Consider the following 26353-nt stretch of genomic DNA (forward strand, 5'->3'; position numbering starts at 1 on the left):
GTGCAATGCATACCTTTCCATACCCCGTCTTTCAGATTAGCAGCGCTGAGAGTGGGATGAACTCAATCAGCCCCTAGTGCAAGTTAGGCTAGCGCTACTGTTTCAAAACACAACAAAAGTTAGCCCAGGATCACTTGCTGACACCCGCCAAGCAGCAGCTCCAACCCAGAATTGGTTCCAATAGAATCAAAACTCCCTCATCCCCTTCCCCACATCCTGCCTTTCTGTGTTTATAACCCCTGTGTGAATGAATTACGATTTGAGAACAAATAAATAAATTATTAAAAAAAAAAACCTCCCTTATCAGACGACGATGTAAAGGTCTCAGGGAGATCAGGATTCTCTCAAAAACTGGAGCTCCTAGGAGGAGCTACCTTCAGGGAGACCAGGAGCCTGAGATGCACCCACCTTGACGAGCCTTCAGCAACAAATTGTTGGCCATGAAATTCTCGAGTTCCATGATCCCTCCCCTGCGCCGTCGGTGCCGCGGTTTCGGATGGTGAACTTTTCCGGGTCCAGGCAATGGAGACAGGGAAGGCTTCCGGAGAGATCCTAAAGGCACAGCTGCAGCCTCCGGGCATCCCTTGTCCTTTGGGGAACGCGACTTCTTGATGCTGGCCCTCCGCAACAGCGACCGCTTCTGTCGCTTCTTCTTCCGCCTCCTCTGGCGTTGCCACCACTGCCACCAGGAAAGCCGTCGTCGCCGTCGCCGTCGTCGCCGCAGCCGCCGCGAAGATAGGACAGGGGATGGCTCGCTACGGGCTCCAGCTCTGTTGCTGTCCCGGCGAGGGGCCTCGGCTATCGGCGCCGGCGCGCGATAGCTCGAGCTCCTCCTAGCATCATCTCCCAGGCCCAGGGCGCGTACCTCTCTCCTCAGCCCCGGGTCTTGGGCGGCACTCAAATTTCGGCGCGCCCTCCCACACCGAAGAGCTTACAAACTCGAGAGCCGTCTCCGGCGGCGACGGCTACAGCAGCCGCCGCCGCCGCAGCCGCCAGTTAACTCACAAGGCAGCAGGGCCCCGGCTAACGGTTTTCCTCTAGAGGGAGCCCGAGAGCTCCCCTCGGGGCGGTGTCTGAGGTGACTGTGGCAGCTCTCGGGACACTACAAATCCCATAAGGCCCAGCGACAGGAAGTCGAGGAAGTGTGGCCTCCTGGGAGTTGTAGTCTTTAATCCAGTAAACTGGAGCGCCTGTTTAGTGTCATCCAGGACTTGTGTACTTCTCGCGAAGTACAGGAAGCTGACGCATTCATTGCGAGACGAAGCTGGGCGTGGTTTTGCATCTGCATCCTATGCACGAGTTTCTTGAACTGTAGGCACTGTCTTTTAAAGTGTGGCAGAGTGAATGTCATGGGGAAGGCGAAGCGGACTGGAGCGCGGAGGCAGGTCCACAGAGCGCCCGCAGGGGCGTTCGGAGGCCCGGCGAAGACTAACCCAAACCCATTTGAAGTGAAAGTCAACCGGCAGAAGTTCCAGATCCTTGGCAGGAAGACGCGCCACGATGTGGGCCTGCCCGGGGTGTCCCGCGCTCGGGCCATTAGGAAGGTAAGGGGGCAGGCACTACCAGGATCTGCGTACTATGCCCAATGGCTAGCCAAAGAAGTTTGGGGAGAAAAAGATTTATTTGGCTTACACTTCTATATTCCCACCATTAAGGAAATTAAAGGCAGAAGCTCAAACAAGGCAGGAACCTGGAGACAGGAGCTAATGCGGAAGTCATGGAGGGGTGCGGTTTACTAAGGCTTGCTCTCCATGGTTTGCTTAGCCTGCTTTCTTAAAGAACCTAGAACCGCCAGCACATGGGTGGCCCCATCCACAATATCTGGGCCCTCCCCTGTCAATCACTAATTAGGAAAATGCTCTTTAGGCTTGCTTGCAGCCCGATCTTGTAGAGGTATCTTTTCCAATTGAAATTCCCTTCTTTCTGATGACTATACTCTGTGTCAAATTTGTCTTAAACTAGCCAGCAAAAAAAGATCAGGACTGAGGCATAACACTACCTCTCCTTTGCTTGATATCGAATACCCTTCCTCTGGGAACTCTTTCTCCTTGGGATCTTCCAGGTATACATTCTTCTTGACTTCTCTTAGATCCTTTAGGGCCTAAGGCTTAGGCAGAGTTAATCACGTCTGAGCTGACGTTAATTACTTCTGCTCTGTATGCTTTGGCCATGCCAGCATTCGATCCATGGATAGGATTCATAGAGCATGCTCTTGGAATGTTTGAAAAATGTCCTTTCTCTGAATTTCATGAGCTTGTCCCTTGGGAAGTCACTGGAATAGTACCTTTTGGGGATAACCTCATAGCTTCCTTCCTTCTTGTTCTTATGGCCCCATCTCAAGAGTATACTGTACCTTCCTTTCAAATTCAGTTCAACAAATGGCATTCTATATGTAACTGCTGATGTTCATTTGGCTTTTAAAAAGAAGTTTGTGTTGCATGGTTTTAATCTCCGGGGAAGCGGAGACAGGTGGATCTCTGAGTTTAAGGGCTACATAGTGAGACTCAAAACTTCCAGTTGAATCTCAATAAAGAAATAAAATAAATGAGTAAGCAAAAGGCAATTCATGGTTACTTTGAGAAAATTAATAGGTTAGACTTATTGGTAATATTTGCAAAGGAGATAAGTAAGACTTGGTTTTTGTCCTTCACAGCTACTAATCTGTACTTTGTTACAAAGGATCCAGTTTACATGAGATCTTTAAATTGAAGGAAATATCTTTTGAATTGTGTAAAATATCCATACTGCAAGGAGCTGACACTGTTCTGTATGTGGTCCAGTGTTTGCATTATAGAAAGTGCAAATGACTGACTAATATTTCACCAGTATACACTTTAGGCCAAGGATGGCAGAGGGGACATTTGGAGATAGAATAATGTGGCATCTAAAAGAGCCACATCTGCCATTTCTAGGTAAGCCTTGAGTTTCATGTACTATACTCTGCCATTTGTACTGGTTATGAGCATTAAATAAGGTGGCAAACTGTTCTTCTCAGCTTTACATACAGCCCCTTCTGGTGGCCTCTTCAGTGAAGACTATAGAGCTTTTGTGTGAGAATCATTGATGTGTGTGTTTTCCAGAGAACACAGACTTTACTAAAGGAGTACAAGGAAAGGAACAAGTCCAATGTGTTCACAGACAAACGCTTTGGGGAGTACAATAGCAACATAAGTCCAGAGGAGAGGATGATGAAGAGATTTGCTCTGGAACAACAGGTATGGAAAAAATGGCAGGGAAGTCTTTGCTATAAACTTTACACAAGGCAAGCCAAGGAAAAGGGTGCTTCTCCTTGTTCATGTATGCCTCTGAGTTGTTCGCCTGCCATGTACAGGGGATATGTCTCAAGTGGTGTGTCTCATCTGGGTAGACAGAGGGGAAGGTACTTTCAAGACATGCTAGTTACTAGTAGATAAATACCTTTATGAGAGCAAATAGTAAGTAGTGACTGGCACTGGGTTGTTTAAGGTCCTGCCTTCAGCTTTGTTGGATGGAGAACAAGTGAGTGGAGAACCATTGCCAATGGGGAGGACTGAGCAGGAGCTTAGCTTAGCGTAGATGACTTATGTAAGAATTTTCTCTACAGCTGGGCAGTGGTGGCACACGCCTTTAATCCCAGCACTTGGGAGGCAGTGGCAGGCGGATTTCTGAGTTCGAGGCCAGCCTGGTCTACAGAGTGAGTTCCAGGACAGCCAGGGATACACAGAGAAACCCTGTCCCGAAAAACAAAGCAAAACAAACAAACAAAAAAAGAATTTTCTCTACAAGTTGTGTGTGTATTCCAGTCATCTTTCAAATGATCCAGAATAATTTTTCAGACGGATTATCTTGTGCTCTCATATTTCACCTATAATGGAAAATAACTAATTTTCTAGGAAGTAAACATAATACTTTTAAGTAACTGACTTTAACCCTCTTTGTCAAGCGATATCATGAGAAAAAGAACATCTACAACCTAAATGAAGATGAAGAATTGACTCATTACGGCCAGTCCTTGGCTGACATTGAAAAGCACAATGACATTGTGGATAGTGACAGTGATACTGAAGACCGAGGTGCATTGTCCGGTAAGTTGGGGTGCCACCACAGAAGCCTGGTAACGTGGAGCATGGGACAGTGTGTTTCTTGTTGGACTTTCTCCTGAAAATGATGTTTTAACCTCTTGATGAACTGCGCGGGTCAGGGCTGTTTGCTTTTGGGTTTGTTTTGTGTGTTTGTCTCCGAGCATTAGGTTGGTGTGTGTGACCGATGCCTGTAGGGGCTGAGAAAGCAGGTAGTACCGTTCTACCGTTCTCTCAGTTTACTATCATAATTGCCAATTTTACCTCTAAGCACAGAGAAACGGTTAGAACTGCAGAAGAACCCACCTCATTGACTTAGCAAGAGCTCTTCTGCATTGCCTCGCTCCCTAAGCGTTCATAAATTCTGACCTAATAGATGTAGCCATGGCATTCATGTTGGACTGTTATAGGTCAGCTTTGTGCAGGAACTGATGTTTAGCCTGTGCCTGTAAGTAAACAACATAAGTAGAGTAAATGTTGACTTTACTTAACATTAATATATGACTGTATCAAATAGACCAAATTTACAAGGAGATTCAGGAATCTTCATTCATTCATTCATAGTTTATGTGACGGGGACATTCTTAGTTCTAGGGAAATGTGAGAGAACAAAATACCAAGAGCAGTTCATATCAGATGGCAGACTCAGTGTAAACAGTTACATCACTAAATTGTTTTGTCTGTGTGAGGGGAGAGGGCTGGGAATGCCATCAGGTCGACATTGCTAGGCTCACTGAGAAGGCATTGGTATAAAGACTGTCCCCCTAGGAGCCAGGAGGCTTCCCATGGGAGAAACAGTGAATGTGGGGGGGTCTGAGGTGGGAACTGCTGGAAGGCTGGTGGCTTGGCGGTGGGAAGAGACAGCGGTAGGTAGACAGCAAGCAGAGCCACATGGGCTCTATCTATATTTGGCAAGCGGAACCAGTGAACGGTTTATGTCACCACATTCCATTGTCTGGTGGGTCACCCTAACAGGATTTCCTGGTAATTTGAATATGAATATGGGAGAAAGGGAAATAGGATGATTATAAAGGTGTTGGCCTAATCACTGAGACATTGGATTGCCATTCGCTGAAATGGGGAGAATTTTTACATAGATTTAGAGGAGTCTGTAGAGAAACATCCGTGGTCAGTGGGAGAGATGGGAACCAAGGCCACCAAATGAGCAAGACCATGTAGAAAGAATGGCATGGGTTGGGGAGGTGCTCAGTGAGTGAGAGGGCAAGCATGAGCAGCCATAGCACTCACAGAAAGAAAGACTAGCTGTGGGGCTAGCAGGACGGCGCAGTGAGAAAGATGAGCATGCTCCTCAAGCCTGGTAATGTGAGATCAAACAGCTCCACAGCTCTCCTCTGACCTCCACATGTGTGCTGTGGTATGTAATCCCGTCCTCACTCAGTCATACACATACTAATAATTATGATTTTAAAGACATCAACACAGAAAAATCTTGGCATGGCACTGAGGGGACAGAGGCAGGAGGATCCCTGGGGCTGGTAGGTGGTCGGCTTGAGTTGAGGTTCAGTAAGAGAGCCTGTGCTAAGGCAATAGGAGGAGCGCAGTAGAGTAGGACACTCAGTATCCGAGGCTCTCCATGCAAACATGTAATCAAAACAGAGAAGAGCTGAAGCCTGAAGAGTCGGAGAAGGCAGAGAGAGAATCTTGAAGGTGCCCAGGCATGTTGGCTGGAAGCCAAGTAGAGCACTTTCTGCAGAGAGTGAGGGTGTAGCGAGCCTACTGGTATGAAGACGACTAGGAGCTGGCTTGTAGGTCAGTGAGACTCTGCTGGGGAGCCAGGGCAATGCTAGAAGACAGGGAGACTGAAGATGAAGCAGAAGACCCTGGAAGCTTTGCTGTGAGACCAAGAGTAGAAAAGCTGAGATGAAGCTGAGCTTTGTCTTAACGTGGAGGCAATAAAGACATGACCTAATAAAGTCAGAGAAACTGATGAGGGGGTGGGGGGAGTACGTGCTTATGCCATCACCTGAGAACCTCAGTTTGATCCCCAAAACCTACATAAAGGTAGAGCGAGAGAACTGAGAGTCCACAATTGTCCGCTGACTTCTCATTGATTGCCATGACACACAGTGCCCATACTCACATCACGTATAAAAAGACTAATTTAAAAACTGCCCTTAGGGAAACGTTGATAGAGTTCTACCCAAAAAATGGCTGCAGAGTTAGAGCCGGGGCTTCACAGTGTCTTCTGCTGTCTGTCTGCAGCTGAGCTGACTGCTTCCCACTTTGGTGGTGGGGTCCACAAGAACACCTCTCAGAAGGAAGGTGAGGATGGAGACAAGCCAAAGACACGGAAAGAGCTGATCGAAGAGCTCATTGCGAAGTCAAAGCAGGAGAAGGTGGGCTGCTGACCGACTGCTCCGTACTTAATTTTTATCTGAACTTAATATAGGACCATTCATTTTGAGAAGGAATATTCTAGATCTCCCTGAAGCTTATACCTCTGATGTTTTTGTTGGCTTTAGTATTTGTAAAACACTATAGTTTATTAAACGTGCAGTGTTTGGATATGTAGTAGCAGGAAGTTATTTCTGTTTAACTTAGAAATTTACACTTGCTTCTGGTCCTTTCTTTCATGTCGACGAGTTTCATATTAAGTAGGTCATTGTGTGTGTGCTTAGCCTTGATTCCAGGCCACTAGTGAAAGTCTAATAATAATGGTGTGTGGTTTGTATTTGTTGGATTTATTCCACAGAGAGAAAGACAGGCTCAAAGAGAAGATGCCCTTGAGCTCACAGAGAAGCTAGACCAAGACTGGAAAGAAATCCAGATTCTCCTGTCACGCAAATCTAAGAAGTCAGAAAACAAAGAGAAAAAGGAAAAACCCCAGGTGGGTGGCACCCTTCACTTCACAAGAAGCAACAGTGAGCTTACTATCTGTTGACTTTGACATTTTAACATCTTTGGCTCTTAACTCTTAGGGCTGGTTTTAGTATTTGTGCAGACTTGGGTCCACTGAGTCATTTTGCTAACCTTATAAATGCTTCTTCTTTTTTGTTTGTTGATTTGATTTGATTTGATTTGATTTTAGACAGAATCCCTCCATGTAGCCTTGGCTGGCCTAGAACTCTCTGTGTAGACCAGGCCTGCCTCAGTTTCACAGAAGTCTGCCTACTTCTTCCTCCTGCTAGGAATAAAGGACTGTGGTGCTGTACCCAACTTTCAGTTAGTTTACCTTGTGTTTGTTACAGGGTGGAAGTGACCAAAAGTTACCTTTTTTTCTACCTTAAGTGAATTAGTGTGTTTCTCAGGTGAGAAGTACTTTAGGTAGAAACATGGGAAAGCTGAACTTGTGTTACGGTCCTTATATCCATGTGTACTGTGTTTAATGCTTGATTTCTTTTCCTCTTGACAGTGATCCTTTTTAAATTTTTCCTAACCTGTTGAAAACGGTACATTTGTTTAGTAGCAAGATTCTACTAAGGAAGTAGGATTTTACAGGATTGTATTGCAGCATGGCCATCTGTGTGTCTCTGCATCAGCCGGATTACTGCTGTGACACCCGTGGTTCCCGTGCTTTAGGCTTAGTACTCAGATGAGTGGTGTTTATTCTTGTTATAGCAGTACATGTGTTAGTTGGGTGGAATTTGGTTTGCCTTTTTTTTTTTTTTTTTGAGATCGGTTTCACCGAGAGTGACCTTGACCTTCTGCAACCATCTTCCAAATGCTGGGATCCCAAGCATGCTATTATGCCCAGCAGCTGATATGTTTTAAGAATAATTTTTGCCTCCCAAGTGCTGGGATTAAAGATGTATGTCTCCACAATTTGAGGCCAGTCTGCTCTACAGAGTTCAAGGATAGCCAGGACTATATAGAGAAACCCTGGCTCAAAAATAATATATAATAACATAAATATATGTTATATATCATGTATAAAGTATATAATATATGAGCATATAAAATAACGATAATAATTTTTTATGAGCAGAAATGCCCATGTAGCCTACATGTCTACCTGCTTTTCAGTTTTTAGAACCAATTACAACAGCTTGCTTTTATTTATTTATTAGAGTAGGAGTATTTATTAGAGTATTATATGCACATGCAAGTACTCTTAGTCACTGAGCCATCTCACTAGCCCCAGGAACAGTTGTCTGTGTAGAAGAAAAGACTTAGGCATAGTTTGTCCCCTTCCTTATATACGGTGTCTAGTCATTAATGGAATGTTCTTTACTTTTTTGTAAACAATTCTGAAAAGTATCTTATTTTTCCCTTAGCCCGATGCATACGACATGATGGTTCGTGAGCTTGGCTTTGAAATGAAGGCACAGCCCTCTAATAGGATGAAAACGGACGAGGAGCTAGCCAAAGAGGAGCAGGAGCGACTCAGGAAACTGGAGGTATGAGGGACTTGTAACCCAGCGGATGGCTCAGCTGGACCCTCACGGGGCTCAGCTCTCTCACATGGGTCCTGAATGCAGCAGGCTCTCTTATAAGCTTTTCTGCTCTACCTTGGAAGATGGGCTGGATTGTGCTATGTTTAAATTTTACATTGGTATAGATATGAATGTCTTTTTCATTAGTAAGATGATCATATAAAGTAAAATACAAACAGTGTATGAAGCCTCTTTGTAACAGTGAGTACATCACCATCTAAACCTCGCCTGTGCATTCGGGTCTTAGTTACTGTGTTTAAACAGATACTGTGCAGCTGGCTCCTTTAGCACGCTGCCACAGGCCTCTTTGGTTGGTACCTCAGTGTTTGTGGAGATTTGACGAACTCAGCTTGCAGCTTCTCTTTCCTTATCGCCTTAGGCTGAAAGACTTCGAAGAATGCATGGAAAAGATGAACATGAAAATAAAAAGAAACCAAAACATATGTCGGCAGATGATTTAAATGATGGCTTTATACTGGATAAAGACGATAGGCGTTTGCTTTCTTACAAGGTGAGGTGTCCCACACCCCCTTTAAAAACCACATTTCTACTATTCATAGGGGTTCACCATAGCTGGAATATTGAAACCTTATAAACAGTTTCTCTCGCATCTCATTATATATTTGCAGCATGGCAGGTGTCAGGTTTTAAAGAAAGATGTCCTTCCTCTAGAGAAGGGGCTGGGGCAGAACCATATAGACTAGGCTTCTTTTGCTGTTCCTCAGTTGGTGACATCTACCATTCCCAGTGTTCTTTAAACTGATGAGTTGTTTCAATTGGTATACTACTGACAGAGCTAACTCTTGGTTAATAATTGTTACTGGGTTTTGATTTGGGGGGTGAGGGGTGGAGGAAAGGCTCCTGCTATGTAGCCCAAGCAAGGCTGGAACTCACTATTCTGCCTTCTAAGTTCTGCAACTAGAGGGATGTGCCACCATGAATATTCTTCAGTGAAGTCATTAGTTTCTAGGTGCCATTTGTTTGTTGTGTGGTGCTGGGGCTGGACCAGGGCCTCATTTGTTAGTGAAGCACACTCTGTGCCATTAAGTTATATCCTTGGTACTGGTGTAGATTTTAGTCTAGAGCATTTATAAAATACCAGTGATTTTAGACTGTATTAGCCAGAGCTCAGGGAAGGAAAATAGGTAGGCCTACTGTTTTGGAAGGGTCTAATATATAAAACTGGGTGTTAAAAGTGCCAAAAAACCTGGGTGGTGGTGGTGGTGCATGCCTTTAATCATAGCACTTGGAAAACAGAGGCAGGTAGATCTCTGTGAGTTTGAGGCCAGTCTTGTCTACAGATCTAGTTCTAGTACAGCCAGGGCTACACACAGAAATCGTGTCTCAAACAAAACAAAAATACCAAGAAAGCCACTTACATGAGCAGGTCCAGCACTGAGGCACTGTGTCTCCTCTGTCCCCTAGCCCTCAGCCCTCACAACCTCGAAATACCGTCAGCATTTCACTTTCATAAGCTCTGCGGCAAAACCCACATTTTTCCCAGCACCTCAGCTCAGGGTTCTCTGGGAGGTTGCAATAGCCTCTACTAGAAGTGTAAGGGGTTAGTGCCACCTTTTGCTGAGCCCTGGCAAAGGCCTTATTGATAAAAATCCATGCAAGAGAAAATGACCATGTGCATCGGGCAGGAAGTCCAGGGGAGAGAAAAGGTCCAGGCTTGTATGTTCCTTAATAATCCCCACGATCAGGGACTAAACCATGCTAACTCCTGAGAGCCTTCTTGACTTAAAGACCTTCCTCTGGGCCTCACCTCTCAGTGCCCCCTCCCTTCTCACAGCTCCACAGAGGACTAAGCTTTAAATGCATGAACCCTCAGGGAACCAAAGCACTATGAGAGAGCTTCAGTTCCTGTGGTGTAGGGTACCTCACAGAAGTGCACAAGGCAGCCCCCACAGATGAGAAGGAATGAGACCATGTTGCCGTGGTATTCTGATGTTGCTGCAGAGTGTTCTAACCGTGATCACCATGGTCTTTTTCTAGGATGGGAAGATGAACATTGAGGATGTTCAGGAAGAGCAAAGCAAGGAAGCAGATGGCCAAGAGAATGACCAGAAAGAGGGAGAAGATGACAGTGAGGAAGAGGGTGACGATGACGAGAGCCGTGAGGACCCAGAAGAGAGTGATGACCCAGACAGCCACTCAGACCTAGAATCTAATACAGAGAGTGAGGAGGAAAATGAGACACCTAAGAAAGAGCAACGCCAGCCTCCTGGGGGGAAGTTGCCAAGGGATGACCAGAAAGCTCAAAAGGTTGCTGGAGCTGAGCTGCCCTATGTCTTTGCAGGTAAACAGTTGTTTCTTCTGTTTTCAGTCTGGGATTCAGTCTCTGGCCTTGTTGGGTTTTGTTGTTTTCTAAATAATGGCCATAATGTGTACTTGTGAGTCTCCCTCCCTGGAGATGCAATTGTGAATGCATGGTCACATTCCCACTTGTGACGTCTTTGCTGTGTGGCCAGTTATCATTCCTGGTGTCTGTGGATCTGCATATTAGCATGACTTTCACATTGGTTCCATGGCCACAGAGAGTTCTGTGACTATGCACAGATGAAGCAGGCACCTTTCTGCAGCAGAATGTAGATTCCTGGGCCATCTGTACAAAGGCTTTACACCTGGATACTCCAGCCACAACAAATACCTTTTATCACATGTAGTGTTCTTTGATCTGAAACAGAGAAAAACTCTCCAGTTATAGCAAGCAACCTTGACTTTTCTGTGACTGAAAGTTAGTTCCAGAAAAGATAACTAGTGAGCAAAGCTGGCTTCCATGGAGGAGACTTGATGTATGAGTCTCAGGAAATGGATTTGTGTCACGTATGTGCTCCAATCCTGTCTGACATCTATACTGAAACCAGCATTGCCATAGAGATGTAATGTTTTGTGGGTCTTCAGGCAAATTACTACTTGATGAAAGCCATAGGTCGGCCAGGCGGTGGTGGCGCACGCCTTTAATCCCAGCACTTGGGAGGCAGAGGCAGGCGGATTTCTGAGTTCGAGGCTAGCCTGGTCTACAGAGTGAGTTCCAGGACAGCCAGGGCTACACAGTGAAACCCCGTCTCGAAAAACAAAAAAAAAAAAACAAACAAACAAACAAAAAAAAAAAAACAGAGTAGCTAGGTATGAGGTTAGACACCTTATATAACATGTAAGTTAAATAGCTTTCTTAAAGTGAAGGAGCTGTGCCTACACTGTGTAAGTAGCCATCTGGATTGTTGTCCTGTTGAAGGTTAACTGTGAAATATGCTTTGTGTTTTTGATAGCTCCTGAATCCTTTGAGGAGCTGAAGTTTTTATTATCAGGAAGATCAATGGAAGAACAGCTTTTGGTGGTGGAGAGAATTCAGAAGTGCAACCATCCAAGTCTTGCAGTAGGAAACAAAGCAAAATTGGAAGTACGCTGGGGTAGATGTGTTGGGTATTGGAGTATTAGCACAGTCCTGTTTCTGTGAATGCTAGACATGCTTGGAGGGACACAGCGCCAAGTGCCTTGGTGTTTGTTATCACTGTGGTAACACCAGAAAGCACTTAATGAGGAGCAGAAAGCCATACATGGCATCAGGCTCCTCCTCTCTGCCTCAGAGCAGCCCTGTTACCGTCATTTCACATGTCAGGAAACAGACTCACAGCCCATCAGGCAGCCAAGACTTTGAATAAATGAGTTGTGACTGGCTCCATTCCTTATAGTGATTATCATACCCTTGTCTAGGCCGTGCAGGACTACAGCTTTCTTCATTGTTGTTGTTGTTATTGTTGTTATGGTTTCTTTTGTTTGTGAGAAAGGGTCTCACTGTATCTTTGGATGCCCTGGAACTTACTCTGTAGGCCAGGCTAGCCTCAAGCTCTGAGTGCAGGGATTATAGGCATGTACCATCACACCCAGCTTTGTTTTGTTTTTGAGATGGTCTCATACTTAGTGGCCCAGAGGGCTTCAATCTCAGCTTGTGAGTCCTGAGATAATCGGCATGAGCTACCTCCCATGCCTCAATCACTGTTTGGTTTTAACCAGTTATACACCATCCCATTCCATAAAGAATGTGTCCTATCCTTAGCTGTCTTTCCTCATCTGTGTCCAGCAGTTTCTAAGCAGCGATTTTTGCTTGTATTTTGTTTATATTCTCCTGAAGTCCTTTGTCCCCATGGGCTCTGGCCAGTGTGCAAGTGTTCTGGGAGTTGTAGGCTGTGGTTTAGCATTTGGTATTTGATACTGAGTGATCTCCCAATCTGTCCCTGCAGAAATTATTTGGCTTCCTTTTGCAATACATAGGAGACTTGGCTACAGACAGCACGCCAGACCTCAAGACCATCGATAAGTTGGTTGTGTAAGTAAGAATGCTTGTACCAAGAGGAGTATGGGCTGAATTGGATACTTTCATCCTATCTAATGTTATAATACACATTTGGTGTCATTGTGGCAGACAGTGGCAATGTGACCTTAGGCAAGTGATTGCCCTCAGAGCTATAGAAAGACCACACAGCACATACCCACTGCCATGACTTGCTCACAGCTTTCCCCTCTGACATATGCTACCCATGCAGGGATGAGATAATCTTAGAGTACCAACAAGTTGACTCTAAAACACAGCTAGTGAGCCCTTCAGTTACTGCGCAGTTACAGCACAGCTACAGTTATAGTTAGTACGTTAGTTTGTGTTGTTCATTTGGCACTGAAGCCTCAGGTGCCCTCTGGGTGGGTTCAGAAGTACTGCTCCTTGCCTCACTGCAGCCTCACAGGAGGTGCTTTGCTTGAGTCTGAGGGTGCCTGCTGGGGAACATGTCCCTTGTCTTGCCCAGGGATGGCTATAGGAGGTTTGACCCTTACCACAGTTGTAACCTGTGACCCCTGTGGTGGTTTCCTACTCTCTGGTGGCTGGAAGATCTCTGTCAGGAGCTGTGTACTGGCATGTGGGATAAGGGAAAATCTGCACCTAGAGGGGACACTCTCCAGCCACTTCTGTACTGCATAACTAGCCTGTGTGTCACCTGAGGATGCACAAAGATGGATGCTCTTACAGTGTTTGTGAGGAGGAATAAGTTCACATGTGAAGTGCTGTGGCCAGCACTTAGACTATGCTCCCAGCAGTATTGATTTTATAAGCAGCCATGGGACCTCACATATTCCTACCACTGCCTAAACACCATGACCAGGGCTTTAGAAAATGACAAAAACATACATATTATTATAAAGTGCTACTTGAAATGTCACATGAACCACTAGAAAGGTCAGCCATCCGTAAGAAAAGTAGACTCTTCAGGCTGGCCTCATTTCAGCAGTAGAGTACTCACTCCGTACTGTGCATGAGATGGGGATCAGTACCCAGCAACCACAAAACAAAAATGTATCTCCATTAGAGGCTACCGGTCCTTCCTTGCCGAGTTAGCATCTGTACAGGAGCATAGTTTGGAGATCTGTTGTTTTGGCTATTTGCTTTTGTTTTCTAAAGTCATCTCTGTTATGTTTTTGTTTAACAGGCACTTATATAATCTTTGCCAGATGTTTCCTGAGTCTGCAAGTGACTCCATGAGATTTGTTCTCCGAGATGCCATGCACGAGATGGAAGAAACCATAGAGACCAAAGGCCGGGCAGCGTTCCCAGGGTTGGATGTGGTAAGCAGAGACAAGGTTCACAGATCATTTCTTTCCATCCACTGGAAACCAACTTTATTTTATTAGTTATACAGAATAGTTGGCCTTGCATACATGCTCCTGGCTTTGAGAGGTTCGCTGTCCCTTAGGTGTCCAGCCTGTCAGCCCATGTGTCCCATATTTCCCATGAATGTGGCTGGATACATTTGTAGATGACAGCATCATGTTGAAAGGTGACAGCTTGAAGCTAGACCTTCCAGAATGATCTGAGAGAACTGCAGGAGATATGAGAGTAGCATATAGTTTTCATTCTTTTTTATTTTTGTTTGTTTGTTTGTTTATACTCACTTTATATCCTGCTCACTGCCTCCCATAATCTCTTCCCCTCCTCTTCTCTGAGCACATGGGAGCCGCCCTGGGTATCCCCTGACCCTGGCACTTCATGTCTCTGGGAGCTAGGTGCTTCTTCTCCCACTGAAGCCAGACAAGGCATCCCAGCTAGAAGAACATACCCCACATATAGGCAGCAGCTTTTGGGATAGCCAACACTCCAGTTGTTTGGGACCCACATGATGACCAAGCTGTACATCTGCTACATATGTGTGGGAGGCTTAGGTCCAGCCCGCGAGTGTACATTCTTAATGATGGATGTATAGGAGAATTCTGGCTTGTGTCTACATAGGGCTATGTCAAATCATAATTGTAGAGATGGAGTTTAAGACAAACAAAACCACTTTCTGCAGAATGATTCCAGCCTGCATTCTTTTCTTTCAAATGTTGAGAAATATTTAAGTCTCCGAGATTTTAACAATTTTGTCATACTCTCGTGCTTTATCATTGACTGAATTTTGTACCTTTGAAGAACTCGCAGAAGTGCTGGCTACTTCATTTTCTCGTGTTTGTGTTGAAATGAGTCAGCAGTGACTCACGGGTGCTTAAGTTTTTGTTAATGCATGCTGAAAGATGGCTGCCCTGAGTCAGCATACTAGTTAGGTGGGTCTTGACCCTCCCTAACTCACTTCTTACACACTTGCCTACTTGAGCCAGGGCTGTTGAGTTCTGTTGTAGACATTAATTTGGGGTAGGAGGGTATTAATTAAGTTCCAAGTCGGGTTCTTCATCCTCTCTCACCATTTCTTTTGTTGGAGGGTATTAATTACAATTATACCTGCTCAGATACCTCAGATAAGCTTATATGAGTGTTCATGATACACCAAACTTCACATGAGCCTGTTTGTGCTGAGACACGGCTGCCAGTACAGTAGTAGCTATAGCTCATACTGTGGTTCTGCTGCTGATACAACAGAAGCTGTGGTGTACAAGAAGCTTGCCAGGCTCTGTTTACCCCTAGCCCCAAATTGGAGTGGGGATCAAGTCATTCTACAGTGATAGAGTCCCTGCCTGACCAGAAGGAAGTGAGTTCTATTAGTGTGTGCCTGCTGGTTTCTAAGTGTGCTTGATCAGATTGGCAAAGCTCTGTGTGCACTGGAGGGTTTCCTGGTACCTTTGGCTATTCTTGCTTTCACATGTGCTTGGAGTAGAACCACAGGTATTGGCTGCTACAGTTGGCTACAAGCAGACACAGGACATCACTTGGTGTCCACTGAGGCAAGTGTCCTAGCTTTGTTATCCTGAAGCCCCAGTTCTTCTAGAGGTGAGGGTTGGAAACGTTTCCACAGGGAAGAACAAACCCATCCTCTGGACATTCCAGATGAGCCCAGCTCTGTGTGGGAAAGCATGGGAATGCTGGTGTGTCCTGGGAGGTATTGAGGGAGGGCCTGACCTAGTGTGAGTCATGGTGGCTTGTCGCTCGCTGCCTGCTCTATCTCACCAGGACTTTTAAGACCAGTTGTGCTATGGGACCTTTTTAGACATTACTTTCCCTTTAATTTGTCTTGTAACACTTCCTTTCCAGCTCATTTATTTGAAAATCACTGGGCTGTTATTTCCAACCTCTGATTTCTGGCATCCAGTTGTGACCCCTGCCCTGATCTGTATGAGCCAGATGCTTACTAAGGTGGGTCCTGTCTTCCAAAGGTGGGTGGAGTCGTGCCCACATCTCACAACCTTTAGTCTCAATTACAAGTGATACAGGGTCACATGAATCCAGCAGTTCAAGCTTGAACTGTATAGAAAGCCTGTCTCAAAATAACAAAAAATAAGTCCATAGTTACTTACCATTAAAATTTGGCATAAAATTGGTCATATCAAAGGGCTTGTGAGAACCTGTGAGGATCAGGAGTTCCAAGGTCAGACAGCAGCCTCGTCGTCCCATTCCAGAGCTCTCTGCATGAGCAATTATTCCAGATAGAGCAGGGTAGAGAGAGCTGGGTGGGAGGCTTGACTCAGCAGTGCAAACTGACATGAGGAGCATGACTCCAAAACAAGCTTTCAGGAAGTAGTAGTCACCAAGTCTGTGAAGGGCTTGTGTTCAGACTGTCCTTTTCCTGTATTGACACACTGCTTACCATGCCCCGTGATCATGTATCCTTCATAATCAATAAGCCTCTTTATCAGAATGCAGGGCTTCCTGTGATACTCAGTGGGGTGCTAGTTGTCTGCCCAGTCTAGTATTCTAGAACATGGTTCCAGAGCAGTAACGTTTCTGTGGTTCCTTCCTAGTGTCCAGTCATGTCCCTGCAAGATGTGATAAAGGGCCTGTTTGTGTGCTGCTTATTCCTGGAGTATGTGTCTCTGTCTCGGAGATTCATCCCTGAGCTTTTAAATTTTCTTCTCGGGATTCTTTATACAGCAACTCCAAACACGAAGAGCCAAGGTAAGTTGAATATGGAGACTTTTAAATATGCATTAGAGTTCTTGCTTTTTAATATTTATATATGCATTCTGGAAAGTTGAGAAAACATTGAAAAAGACTCTGAAGTCTGCAATCCAGGAAGCAACTATCTTTCTCTGAATCCGTGTGTATGCATGTACACACATTGCATACCAACCTTACACTTAGATATTCATCTCTCCAAGGCTGATGCCAAAGCCGTGTAAAGTATTGCAGCAGATTTCAAGGATTGGAACTTTTAAGTGTTTGGGACTAAAATACATTATGAAAATTAATCTTACCTTCCTCTTTCACGATTTTAGGGAGGAAGGGTAATATAGTGTCTTTTTCCTAGGCAGGTCTCAAATCCCTAGACTCAAATGATTTCCTGCCTCAGCCTCCCACATAGCTGAAACTATAGGTGTGCACCACCACTCCCAACTCTCTTTTTACCGTATAGTTCCTTGGAGAGGATTCTGCAGTAGAAAGTGCAGGTACCGGAGTGCAGTCAGGAAGGTGGTCCCAGGGCCTAGTAGGAGATTGAAACAAGCTGACCGTGCGCTTGCCCCTCGTGTACCAGCCACTACCATTTAACCATGCCTGAGCTCTGTCCAGCATGTTCCTCTTCCTCCATCGTTAACTGACGTTTACATCTTGTTCTTGTCCCTCCTCTCAGCCTGCTTAGACCTCTGGTGAACTCCGCCTACCTGCTCTCCAGCATTCTGGCTGCTCCTCACTCTATTTTAGTTTTGGAATCCGTTTTTGCTTTCTCTATCTATATCTAGTTCATGTATCTGTAAGGGTGCTGGCATGGCATCCCTACGAGGATAAGGCTATCTTGGTCTTGACCTAAGTGTATAACCTGAAAACTATGAAAAAGGCCATAGGAAGTGTGTTGCTAGCAGGCTTCCAAGTTAAGTTGGGCACATTGCCTTCCCCATCCCCTCTAGAGCTTTCCCCACTGGTATCCTGTCTACTTATTTATTTACTTACTTGTTTGTTTGGTTTGGTTTTGGTTTTTCAAGGTACAGTTTCTCTGTGTAACCCTGGCTGTCCTGGAACTCACTCTGTAGACCAGGCTGGCCTCGAACTAAGAAATCTGCCTGCCTCTGCCTCCCAAGTGCTGGGATTAAAGGTGTGAGCTACCACTACCTAGTAGTACAGGTATCCTTTGCATCCTTATTCAGGTAGTTGGATGGGTTCACTGGTATCTAGCAAGACCCGCCAGCTTGGTGAACAGACAACTTTTAAAGGCTGAGCTACTGCAGAGCAGGCCTTCTGAGCCAGTAACATCCGGGTCCTTTCTGACCTGTCACGCTTGGGATTCAGGTTCCACTCTGGTGCACCCTTTTAGAGCACTTGGGAAGAACTCGGAATTGCTCGTAGTCTCTAACAAAGCAGATGTGACCACATGGCAGAGAGGAAGCCTCCCCTTGCACTGGGCAAGTCGACTGAGCACCCTGACAGCTACTGAAGCGAATCACACCAGGTATGTGTGACACCCCAGGGACATCTAGAATAAACATCCTAACATGAGCATCATTGTTTTCAAAGTATACTTATTTGATTGGGAACTGAAACTGAGTCCCCATTCAAAAGTATTGTTGCATTTCTTGTGCCTCCTGGTCTGGGCAAACTATTTCCTAGACTACCATAAAGAGCCATTTAGCCTTTCTGCTGATGTGATTCCACTTCGATTTTCTGAGCAGGGCGTGGGATTTTTCCTTTTGCCAACATTATTGGCTCATGAGTGAGTACTGAAATAGCATGAACTGAGTCCGTTTCATTGTCCTTCGCCCTTGTAGGCTGTCGTGCGTGGCCTCGTGTTTGAGCCTGCTGAAGCACTGCGTGCTCATGTACAGTGCACTGCCGTCCTTCCGTGCCATCGTCAGCCCCCATCAAGCCCTCCTGGCAGAGCATCTTGCAGGCTGTAACCTCCCCCAAGAACTTCAGGTGAGGCCTACCGGTAACTAGGCTCCTTGCCCTGTCCGGGACCTGGCACTAGCTTAGTGTTTTTGTCACTGGAGTTGCAGCTTAAAAGGCATCACTGGGAAGTCTCTACCAGAACCATCTAGAATCTCATAAGCACAGAGAGAAAATAAAATTACACTAAGCTTCACAGCCCCACTCTCATTCAAGGCCATCCAAAGCACCTTACCCCACAGTTTCTGAGGGTGACCTCTCCATCCTGTAAAGTGACAAGAAGCCCGAAGGGACACCCTCACTTGGTCCTTGGATTCCCCGTGTGTCTGAACAAGGTTTTCGATGCTATAGCATGTGTGGTGGTCACAGCCCTCCCCCCATGCCTGCGCCTGCTCCCTCCCTCCTGGGTGTCCTCCCCTCCCTCCTCACAGTTCTGTGCCCCTGTTCCTGACTGGTCTCCTGTCCTCTGCCTTCAGCCGCCTCCACCCTCATCACCAGTTATCTACATACCAGCCCAGGCTCCTTGGAGAAAAAGGCATGTTGTTTGTCTTCTCCGTACCCTACCCCCAGTGGTATCTCCATTCACAACAAAAGACAGAAGCTCAGGCTACAGCGCAGGCCAGAGTAACCTTCCCTTGGCCTCACCACCTGCACTCTGGGCTTCTCACGGGCTTTCCCTCAGTTTTGGTGATGTTCACAGTTGCTCTTCCCTGGCCCCTGCCCAGAGCTTTGGGTGCTTGCTATCTGCCCATAGTGCTGACCCTTCCTGTACACATTACACCCTTGTCTCTGTGCCACTTGAAGACAGACCATGGCTGTACTGATTGCTGAGTTCCCCAAGTCTAGAGCAAGCCATCCCTTGACTATACTGAGTTGCTAGCACCTCCTCAAACTGCATCACTGTGTACATGACTGGTTTGTCAATTTTTTTTTAAAGGTATTTCTGGTCCTACAGATTTAGACTAGCCAGTTAGGGTTATGGAGTTTGTGGTTTCTAAGTTCTCCAATGACATTTAGATGGACTAAGACTATACAATGGGTGCAAGGAGGCAGTGGGTTCCTGAACACATCTGAGCGAGGGAAAAGGACAAGACCGACCTCAGTGATCTGGCTTCTACAAGCTTCCCTAGACGACTTCAGAGATATCTGGAAGCCAAGGCCTTAGAGAGACGTGCCCTAGCTATGTGGTAGCAGAGATCCTGTCTGCCTCATAGCGTCCTGTTGCTCTGACAACTGCCTCAACACACTGCGGGTCACCTAGGCAGGGAAGGCAGTCCTGTGTACTTAATCAGAATGGGCTGATGGTGCCTTGCCTTGCCATTGTGTCCCCTGCAGAAAGGCCATATGCTACCCTGGGTACAAGCTTTCACAGTTACAGCTTTCTCACTGGGGGTCAGGATGTGTATACATTGACATATGTATGGAGGACAGAGGCCAATGCCTTTGAAATTTAGTTTCCAGAGATTGAACTCAGGCTTGGTGGCAGGAGGCCTACCTGCTGAACCATCTCACTAGCCCACCTCAGCTTTTAAGGGGTCCTTATTGCATGTGTTCCCTGTATAGAGGATGGCAGCTCAGCCAAGCTATACCTGACAGCCCAGTTGGGTATAGCTTAGGCAGTGGCAGGTAGGGCCTCTTAACCATGTCTTTATGTGTTCCTCAGGAGCTGTCTCGAAGCATACTGTCAGAAATGGAAAGCCAGAAGCAGCTCTGCCGGCCGCTGATCTGTGAGAAGAGCAAGCCCGTCCCACTGAAGCAGTTCACCCCACGGCTAGTCAAAGTGTGAGTGCTGGGTGCCCTGAGGAGGCCAGGACTGGGTGGGCTGGAGGAGGGCACTGCATCTGCTTGCACCCTGTGACAGGAGATGCTGCACTTGGCAGTCAGCTCACCTCTGTAGCCTTTTTGACTCTCTGTAGGCTCGAGTTTGGACGGAAACAAGGCAGCAGTAAGGAAGAACAGGAAAGGAAAAGACTAATTCACAAACACAAGCGGGAATTTAAAGGTGCCGTCCGGGAGATCCGAAAGGACAATCAGTTCCTGGCCAGGATGCAGCTCTCAGAAATCATGGAACGGTGAGGAGGAACTGTGTGTTTAGGACTAGGGCACCACTATGGTGTGACACACACTCTTATGCTGCTGGTTTCTCTCAGCACCAGGAAGCATGGTGACCGATATTTGGCAGCCTTTGCAGGACTGAGGGTTGAGCCATGCATGTATGGTTCTGAGTTGTTAGTGTTCAAACAGAAGAAAGGCAAAATACCCTGAAAACTGATGCAAAATTAACACTTGCTTTTTTTTCTTCTTTTTCTTTTTAGGGATGCAGAAAGAAAGCGCAAGGTAAAACAGCTTTTTAATAGTCTGGCCACGCAAGAAGGTGAATGGAAGGCTCTGAAGAGGAAAAAGTTCAAAAAATAAATTGTTTTGTAAATGTAGCAAGGGTGTGTTGTGTGTTGTAATGAAGGGTCCTGGAGGGGCATTGTGGAGTGTGGGGTCCCATCTCCCCAGCCATGCTCAGCATCTGTTTAAAAATAATGTCCTCCAATGATAAAGTAAGCTCAGAAACATGGTCTGGATGTACTATGAGCTCCACACCGTTAGATGATAGCCACACCACAGAACGACATTTTAGGCAGTTGTCCCATAAAACTAACAAGCTATCATGGGTTGGGTAAGTACACTATATAGCGTCCCACATACTTCTCAGACCATTTATCACACATGACTGAACATGACTGAATCTTATGTCCAGCTGAGTCCTTGTCACCTGCTATGGCTTCTGAGGTATGAGATCTTGTGCAAGGGTTGGTGGCTGGTGCTGATTAGGAATTTGATTTTGGATATAGTGAAGGCATTGTTGGAGCACAAAATGAATGGCTGTGGGTTCCCTGGAGCTCAGAATGAGCTGGTCAACAACCCTGGAGGGGCATTAGGCTTGGCTTACAGGGGCTACATCTACCAAAAGTGTTCACCTTATCACTTCTCCCTAGGGTTCTTCAGGGACAGCCTGCATGACCCCAAACCTAGAGTGGCCTGGGCCTGACACTCACCAGCTAGGCTGGTTGGTGCCTGGCTAAGGCTACCTTCCAGTCCCAGCTTCTTCCATGTTTAAATTAACCACAGGGCTCCACCCTCTACGTGCCCAACTGCAGCCAAGAAGCAGAGTGGCCAAATCTGATACTGGGCATAAGTTCAATTTACCATTCAATCTTTGAGGAGGACATGCCAAAAAAAAAAAAAAGCTATAGAGCCTCCAGATTTTGTCATCAGATTTGTGTCGTTAGAAGGGGAAAAATGCAGCTAGAGGAGCTCATCGCCCAAGAGTGCATCCTGGTGGTGTGTCCTCTGGGAAAGAGCCAATGTGTTAGGTATGGCTCAAAGAGGTTAACAGCACTGAAGGGACAGGACTGTGGTGTTATCTAAAAGATGAGTCTTTCTGTTTGTTTGGGGTTTTGGAGACAGTGTCTCACATGCACTGCTCTGGCTGGTCTCAAACTCCAGACCTTTAGAACTTCACTGCTAACTTCTATTGCATCTAGAGGCCCGCGAGCAGCCTCTATACTTGGCTGCTGGGAGCTCCAAGCCCGGTTCCCGCCACAGCCGGGCCTCCCGGAAGAGGAGGTGCCTGTTCCGAAGCCTCCGGGGTGTGGCCGCTATCCAGGGAACTTCCCTGTCCGTCTACCCGTTTGTCCCCGCCAGGAGCTGCGGCACACGTGCACTGGTCCCAGGTGGGTGGGTAAGAAGCAAAGGTTTGGACATCGCCCGAGGAGGCCAAAGCGGTACCCGAACAGGTGCTCTGGGCGCCTGCGACTCCCCAACCGGGCTTTCCCGTCTTCTCCCCGTTACCCGCTTCACAACAGGGGGCGCCCTGAACACTGCGGCCCTGGTCTTACTGCTGCCCTAGGTGGGTAACGGAGTCGGGCCTTGAAGGGTGTGCCAGGACCGCATTGGAAGCACTTACGTTATGTCTGGCAACGGGGGCATCTTCACCACCCTCTCCTTCCCCAGCAGGATCGGAGCTTCCATCATGGGATGGGCAGGGGATGCAGGCTGTACGCCTCGTCCGCCTATACGGCCTCGGCCCGCGTCCGAGCGCCGCGTGATCATCGTGATCTTCCTTGGCCTGCTACTCGACCTCCTGGCGTTCACACTGTTGCTGCCTCTGCTGCCTGGGCTGCTTGAGAGTCACGGCCGCGAAAAAGTGAGCCCCTCCCCCAAGGCGGAGAGCACCCCTTGCCTAGCCTATCACCGATTCATCCAGCTGAAGTTGCTTTCCTTGTTACCCAGGACCCTCTCTATGGATCCTGGCAGCGTGGGGTAGACTGGTTTGCCACATCCATCGGGATGCCAGCGGAGAAGAGGTACAACAGCGTCCTCTTCGGAGGTATGTCGCTATGTGCCATGCTGGGGCCCACAGCCTTTTCTTGGAGAGCTAGTTCCGCCTAGGTTCTCCCTCTCCTCCCTAGGTCCTGCCTCCTTTAACTGGCAGGTCTGTTTTGTTTGTTGTTTGTTTTTTTAATTGAGGCCACCTGAACTTCAGTCGATGGCCTGTGTGTATAGGGCTAAGTGTGGTATACACTCTAGGACTGACTGCTCTCTGTCTCTCAGGTCTCATCGGCTCAGCCTTCTCCCTCCTGCAGTTCTTCTCTGCACCACTCACAGGAGCTGCTTCTGATTACCTGGGAAGGCGCCCAGTTATGATGTTATCCTTGGTAAGCCTCTGGACCCAGCTGTTAACAGGCAGAGAGGGGAGAATGCAGCTGTGGGGTTCCCCAGCCAATAGTGGGCTCTCATCCCTTCTAGAGGGACCTTCTGGCTCCTGGTGTTACACCAAGCGAAATACACCTAAGGACAGCACAGGGACACAAGTGGCCCGGGTCTGAGGGTTGTTATATGTTTACCTGCCTTACTCTGGGTGCTTCCTGGCTTCAAGTGACTGATTCTGCCACCTGGCCTCCACTCATTGGCAGACAGGTTTGGCCATCTCCTATGCAGTGTGGGCTACCTCTCGGAGCTTTACGGCCTTCTTGGCCTCCAGAGTGATAGGCGGCATCAGCAAGGGGAACGTTAATCTCTCCACGGCCATTGTCGCTGACCTAGGCTCACCTTCAACCCGCAGCCAAGGCATGGTGAGTGAACAGACCCAGGGAATGGGGATTAATGTCTGGGCATCAGACTCTGCCTAGCTCAGGTTGTCTTTTCCCTAGGCAGTCATTGGGGTAGCCTTCTCCCTGGCCTTTACTCTGGGTCCCATGCTCGGAGCATTCCTGTCTGTGGAAACGGTGCCCTGGATCAGCCTACTCTTTGCAGTCTTTGACATGTTGTTCATCTTCTGCTTCTTGCCAGAGACACTGCCCCAGGAAAAACGGGTAGGTCCAGGTCCAGGGAGGGTGAGGGCTCCTGTGGGTATGCAGGGGTTTCCTTTCTTATTTGTACCATTGTCCATTGTCAGAGGGAAACTGGCCTGCCCTCAAGCTGTTAGCATCATAGCACTGCCTGGATTTCCTGGATCTTGGCCCCTAATGCCTCACAGGTCCTGGTCCTTAAGCTGCCGGGCTATGTGCTCCTAGCCTCCTGGCCAGCCTTCACTTCCTCCCACAGGCATCTTCTGTCACCCTGGGCTTCCACACTGCTGCCAGCCTGCTCAGCCCCCTGGCCCTGCTTCGTTTTGCAGCTGTCGCTCAGAGTCAGGATCCACCTGTGGAGGACAGTAAGGAGCCTTACCCCTTACTGAGCTCTGGAGTCTTGACTACCCAGCGTGAACAAGGGTCAGCCTGTGGTCTGTGTTGACTTGCAGGACTCAGAAACTTACGCCGTTTGGGCCTGGTCTACTTCCTCTACCTCTTCCTGTTCTCAGGCCTGGAGTACACACTGAGCTTCCTTGCACACCAGCGCTTCCAATTCAGCAGGTAGGTCTCCATCTTAGAGAGCCTCCGCTTCAAGGTTCTCAGACCCCAGGTCCAGGAAGCCTTTGTGGTACCCCTTCCAGTATTCTGGCTGGTCTTGCCCATCCCCCAGGCAGTTGGTGGCCTAGGGGGCTGGGTGCTCACCCTCCACCTCCTAGCCTGCAGCAGGGCAAGATGTTTTTCTTCATCGGCCTCACCATGGCCACCATACAGGGCACCTACGCCCGGCGGATTAGCCCTGGCAAGGAAGCTGCAGCTGTGAAACGGGTAAGGGACTTCCTTCCACCACGGTGAGGACAGGTGGTGCTCTGACCCCCAGCAGGCTGGAAACCCAGTCCTGAGATTTCTGTTTTCCCTAGGCAATGCTGTTGCTGGTACCAGCCTTCCTCTTAATTGGCTGGGGGCACACGCTACCTACGTTGGGCGTGGGACTGATGCTCTACTCCTTCGGTGAGTGGGCTCTGCCAGGGCTGGTGCAGACATCCTCATGCCTCTCCTGGGCTAACTGGTGCCTCCCAATACTCTCCCACCAGCTGCTGCTGTTGTGGTGCCTGGTCTGTCCACCATGGTCTCCAGTTATGGTGAGAGCCCTCCCTAAAAGGCTACTCAGGGTAGGAGAAAGCCAACAGGCATCTGACAAGTCTTCCCCCTTCAGGTTCTCCAGGGCAGAAAGGCACAATCATGGGCATTCTGCGGAGCCTAGGCGCCCTAGGTAGGGCGGTGGGGCCCATGGTGGCAGCCTCAGGTAAGTGCTACAGGCTAATCCTTCCTGCAGCCTTCCCCAGCTGCCTGTTCTGCTCGGTCAGGGCAGGAACAGGGCTGTAAAAAGCCTGGGTTTTTACACCTCTCTCCACAGTGTACTGGCTGACTGGGGCCCAGGTCTGCTTCACTGTGTGCTCCGCACTCTTTCTGCTCCCCTTCTTACTCCTGCGGAGGCTGAGGCATCCAGCACAGACTTCCAAGGAGGAGTAACTGAGCCGCCACACCCAACCCCAGCTGTCCTGCTGCCAAGTGGGAACCTGGGCCCAGACCACTCTGCCCCTAGCACACTCCTTCCTCCTGGCCCAGGGAGGCTCACCATGCCCTCCTCTGAGGATGGTAACCCAGCAGGAAGCCTGGGCAGCTACACCCTTTTCTTACTCCAAAGCCTTTTAGGCTTCTAATTTTTTTTTATCTCTCATTCTTCTGAATGACCAAATAAAGCAGCTATTTTGTACCAAGTGTCTTTCTTTTTGTCTTACTATTCTTTGACAACTGTGTACTAAATGTTTCTAGGTTTTTTTTTTTTTTAAAGATTTATTTATTTGAGTACACTGTAGCTGTCTTCGGACACACCAGAAGAGGGCATCCAATCTCTTTATGGATGGTTGTGAGCCACCATGTGGTTGCTGGGATTTGAACTCAGGACCTCTGGAAGAGCAGTCCGTGCTCTTAACCACTGAGCCATCTCTCCAGCCCGTTTCTGGGGTTTTGTTGTTTTATTTTTTGGTTTTTGGTTTTTGGTTTTCGAGACAGGGTTTCTCTGTGCAGCCCTGGCTGTCCTGGAACTCACTTTGTAGACCAGGCTGGCCTCGGACTCAGAAATCCGCCTGCCTCTGCCTCCCAAGTGCTGGGATTAAAGGCGTGCGCCACCACCGCCTGGCCTAAATGCTCTATGATAATATAACTACCCCATTGAACCACTTTCTAACAACACCCTCCCCT

General features: G+C 47.6%; 3 protein-coding genes across 9 annotated transcripts in view; 2 read left to right on the forward strand and 1 right to left on the reverse strand.

Moving 5' to 3' along the window:
• Positions 1-1025, reverse strand: part of Grk4 (G protein-coupled receptor kinase 4) — a 99775-nt gene extending 98750 nt beyond the window's left edge. For 2 of the 6 annotated variants that reach the window (XM_028758029.1, XM_028758026.1), the window contains exon 1: positions 409-832. In XM_028758029.1, the coding sequence (XP_028613862.1) occupies positions 409-460 (52 nt within the window). In that variant the 5' untranslated portion in view covers positions 461-832. Of the gene's footprint in view, positions 1-408 lie in introns of all 6 variants that reach the window. The other 4 variants (XM_028758025.1, XM_028758024.1, XM_028758027.1 and 1 more) reach the window with 4 other exon arrangements.
• A 236-nt stretch (positions 1026-1261) lies between these two features.
• Positions 1262-21178, forward strand: Nop14 (NOP14 nucleolar protein). The gene is made up of 18 exons (XM_028758105.1): positions 1262-1544; positions 3081-3215; positions 3923-4064; positions 6282-6415; positions 6772-6906; positions 8294-8416; positions 8832-8963; positions 10451-10754; positions 11728-11858; positions 12700-12785; positions 13936-14071; positions 15966-16067; positions 16673-16826; positions 18153-18312; positions 18629-18776; positions 20410-20528; positions 20663-20818; positions 21062-21178. Exons 1-18 carry the CDS (start codon positions 1350-1352, stop codon positions 21159-21161), a joined length of 2592 nt encoding a protein of 863 aa, XP_028613938.1. The 5' UTR covers positions 1262-1349; the 3' UTR covers positions 21162-21178.
• Positions 21179-22361: 1183 nt separating this feature from the next.
• Positions 22362-25870, forward strand: Mfsd10 (major facilitator superfamily domain containing 10). Of its 2 annotated transcripts, none has more exons than XM_028758107.1 (13): positions 22362-22647; positions 22752-22944; positions 23031-23127; positions 23352-23455; positions 23714-23872; positions 23951-24112; positions 24345-24453; positions 24541-24652; positions 24808-24916; positions 25009-25099; positions 25183-25230; positions 25305-25394; positions 25506-25870. In XM_028758107.1, the coding sequence occupies exons 2-13, from the start codon at positions 22771-22773 to the stop codon at positions 25619-25621; spliced, it is 1371 nt and encodes a 456-aa protein (XP_028613940.1). In that variant the 5' UTR covers positions 22362-22647; positions 22752-22770; the 3' UTR covers positions 25622-25870. The 2 variants fall into 2 exon arrangements, with proteins under 2 accessions (XP_028613940.1, XP_028613939.1); XM_028758106.1 differs by having other exon boundaries at positions 22755-22944.
• The last annotated feature ends 483 nt before the right edge of the window (positions 25871-26353 follow it).

The sequence above is a fragment of the Grammomys surdaster genome, unplaced genomic scaffold (assembly GCF_004785775.1).
Source record: "Grammomys surdaster isolate TR1022 unplaced genomic scaffold, NIH_TR_1.0 126187, whole genome shotgun sequence".
Taxonomy (NCBI): domain Eukaryota; kingdom Metazoa; phylum Chordata; class Mammalia; order Rodentia; family Muridae; genus Grammomys; species Grammomys surdaster.

What these genes read in the sequence shown, in the direction of transcription:
- Nop14 (XM_028758105.1), top strand. Translation starts at nt 1,350, where the DNA reads ATGGGGAAGGCGAAGCGGACTGGAGCGCGGAGGCAGGTCCACAGAGCG. An exon ending in AGCGACTCAGGAAACTGGAG is followed by an intron (nt 8,417 to 8,831) that starts GTATGAGGGACT and finishes TTATCGCCTTAG; the next exon opens with GCTGAAAGACTTCGAAGAAT. An exon ending in GCTGCCCTATGTCTTTGCAG is followed by an intron (nt 10,755 to 11,727) that starts GTAAACAGTTGT and finishes TGTTTTTGATAG; the next exon opens with CTCCTGAATCCTTTGAGGAG.
- Mfsd10 (XM_028758107.1), top strand. Translation starts at nt 22,771, where the DNA reads ATGGGATGGGCAGGGGATGCAGGCTGTACGCCTCGTCCGCCTATACGG. An exon ending in CAACCCGCAGCCAAGGCATG is followed by an intron (nt 23,873 to 23,950) that starts GTGAGTGAACAG and finishes TCTTTTCCCTAG; the next exon opens with GCAGTCATTGGGGTAGCCTT. An exon ending in CACTGCCCCAGGAAAAACGG is followed by an intron (nt 24,113 to 24,344) that starts GTAGGTCCAGGT and finishes TTCCTCCCACAG; the next exon opens with GCATCTTCTGTCACCCTGGG.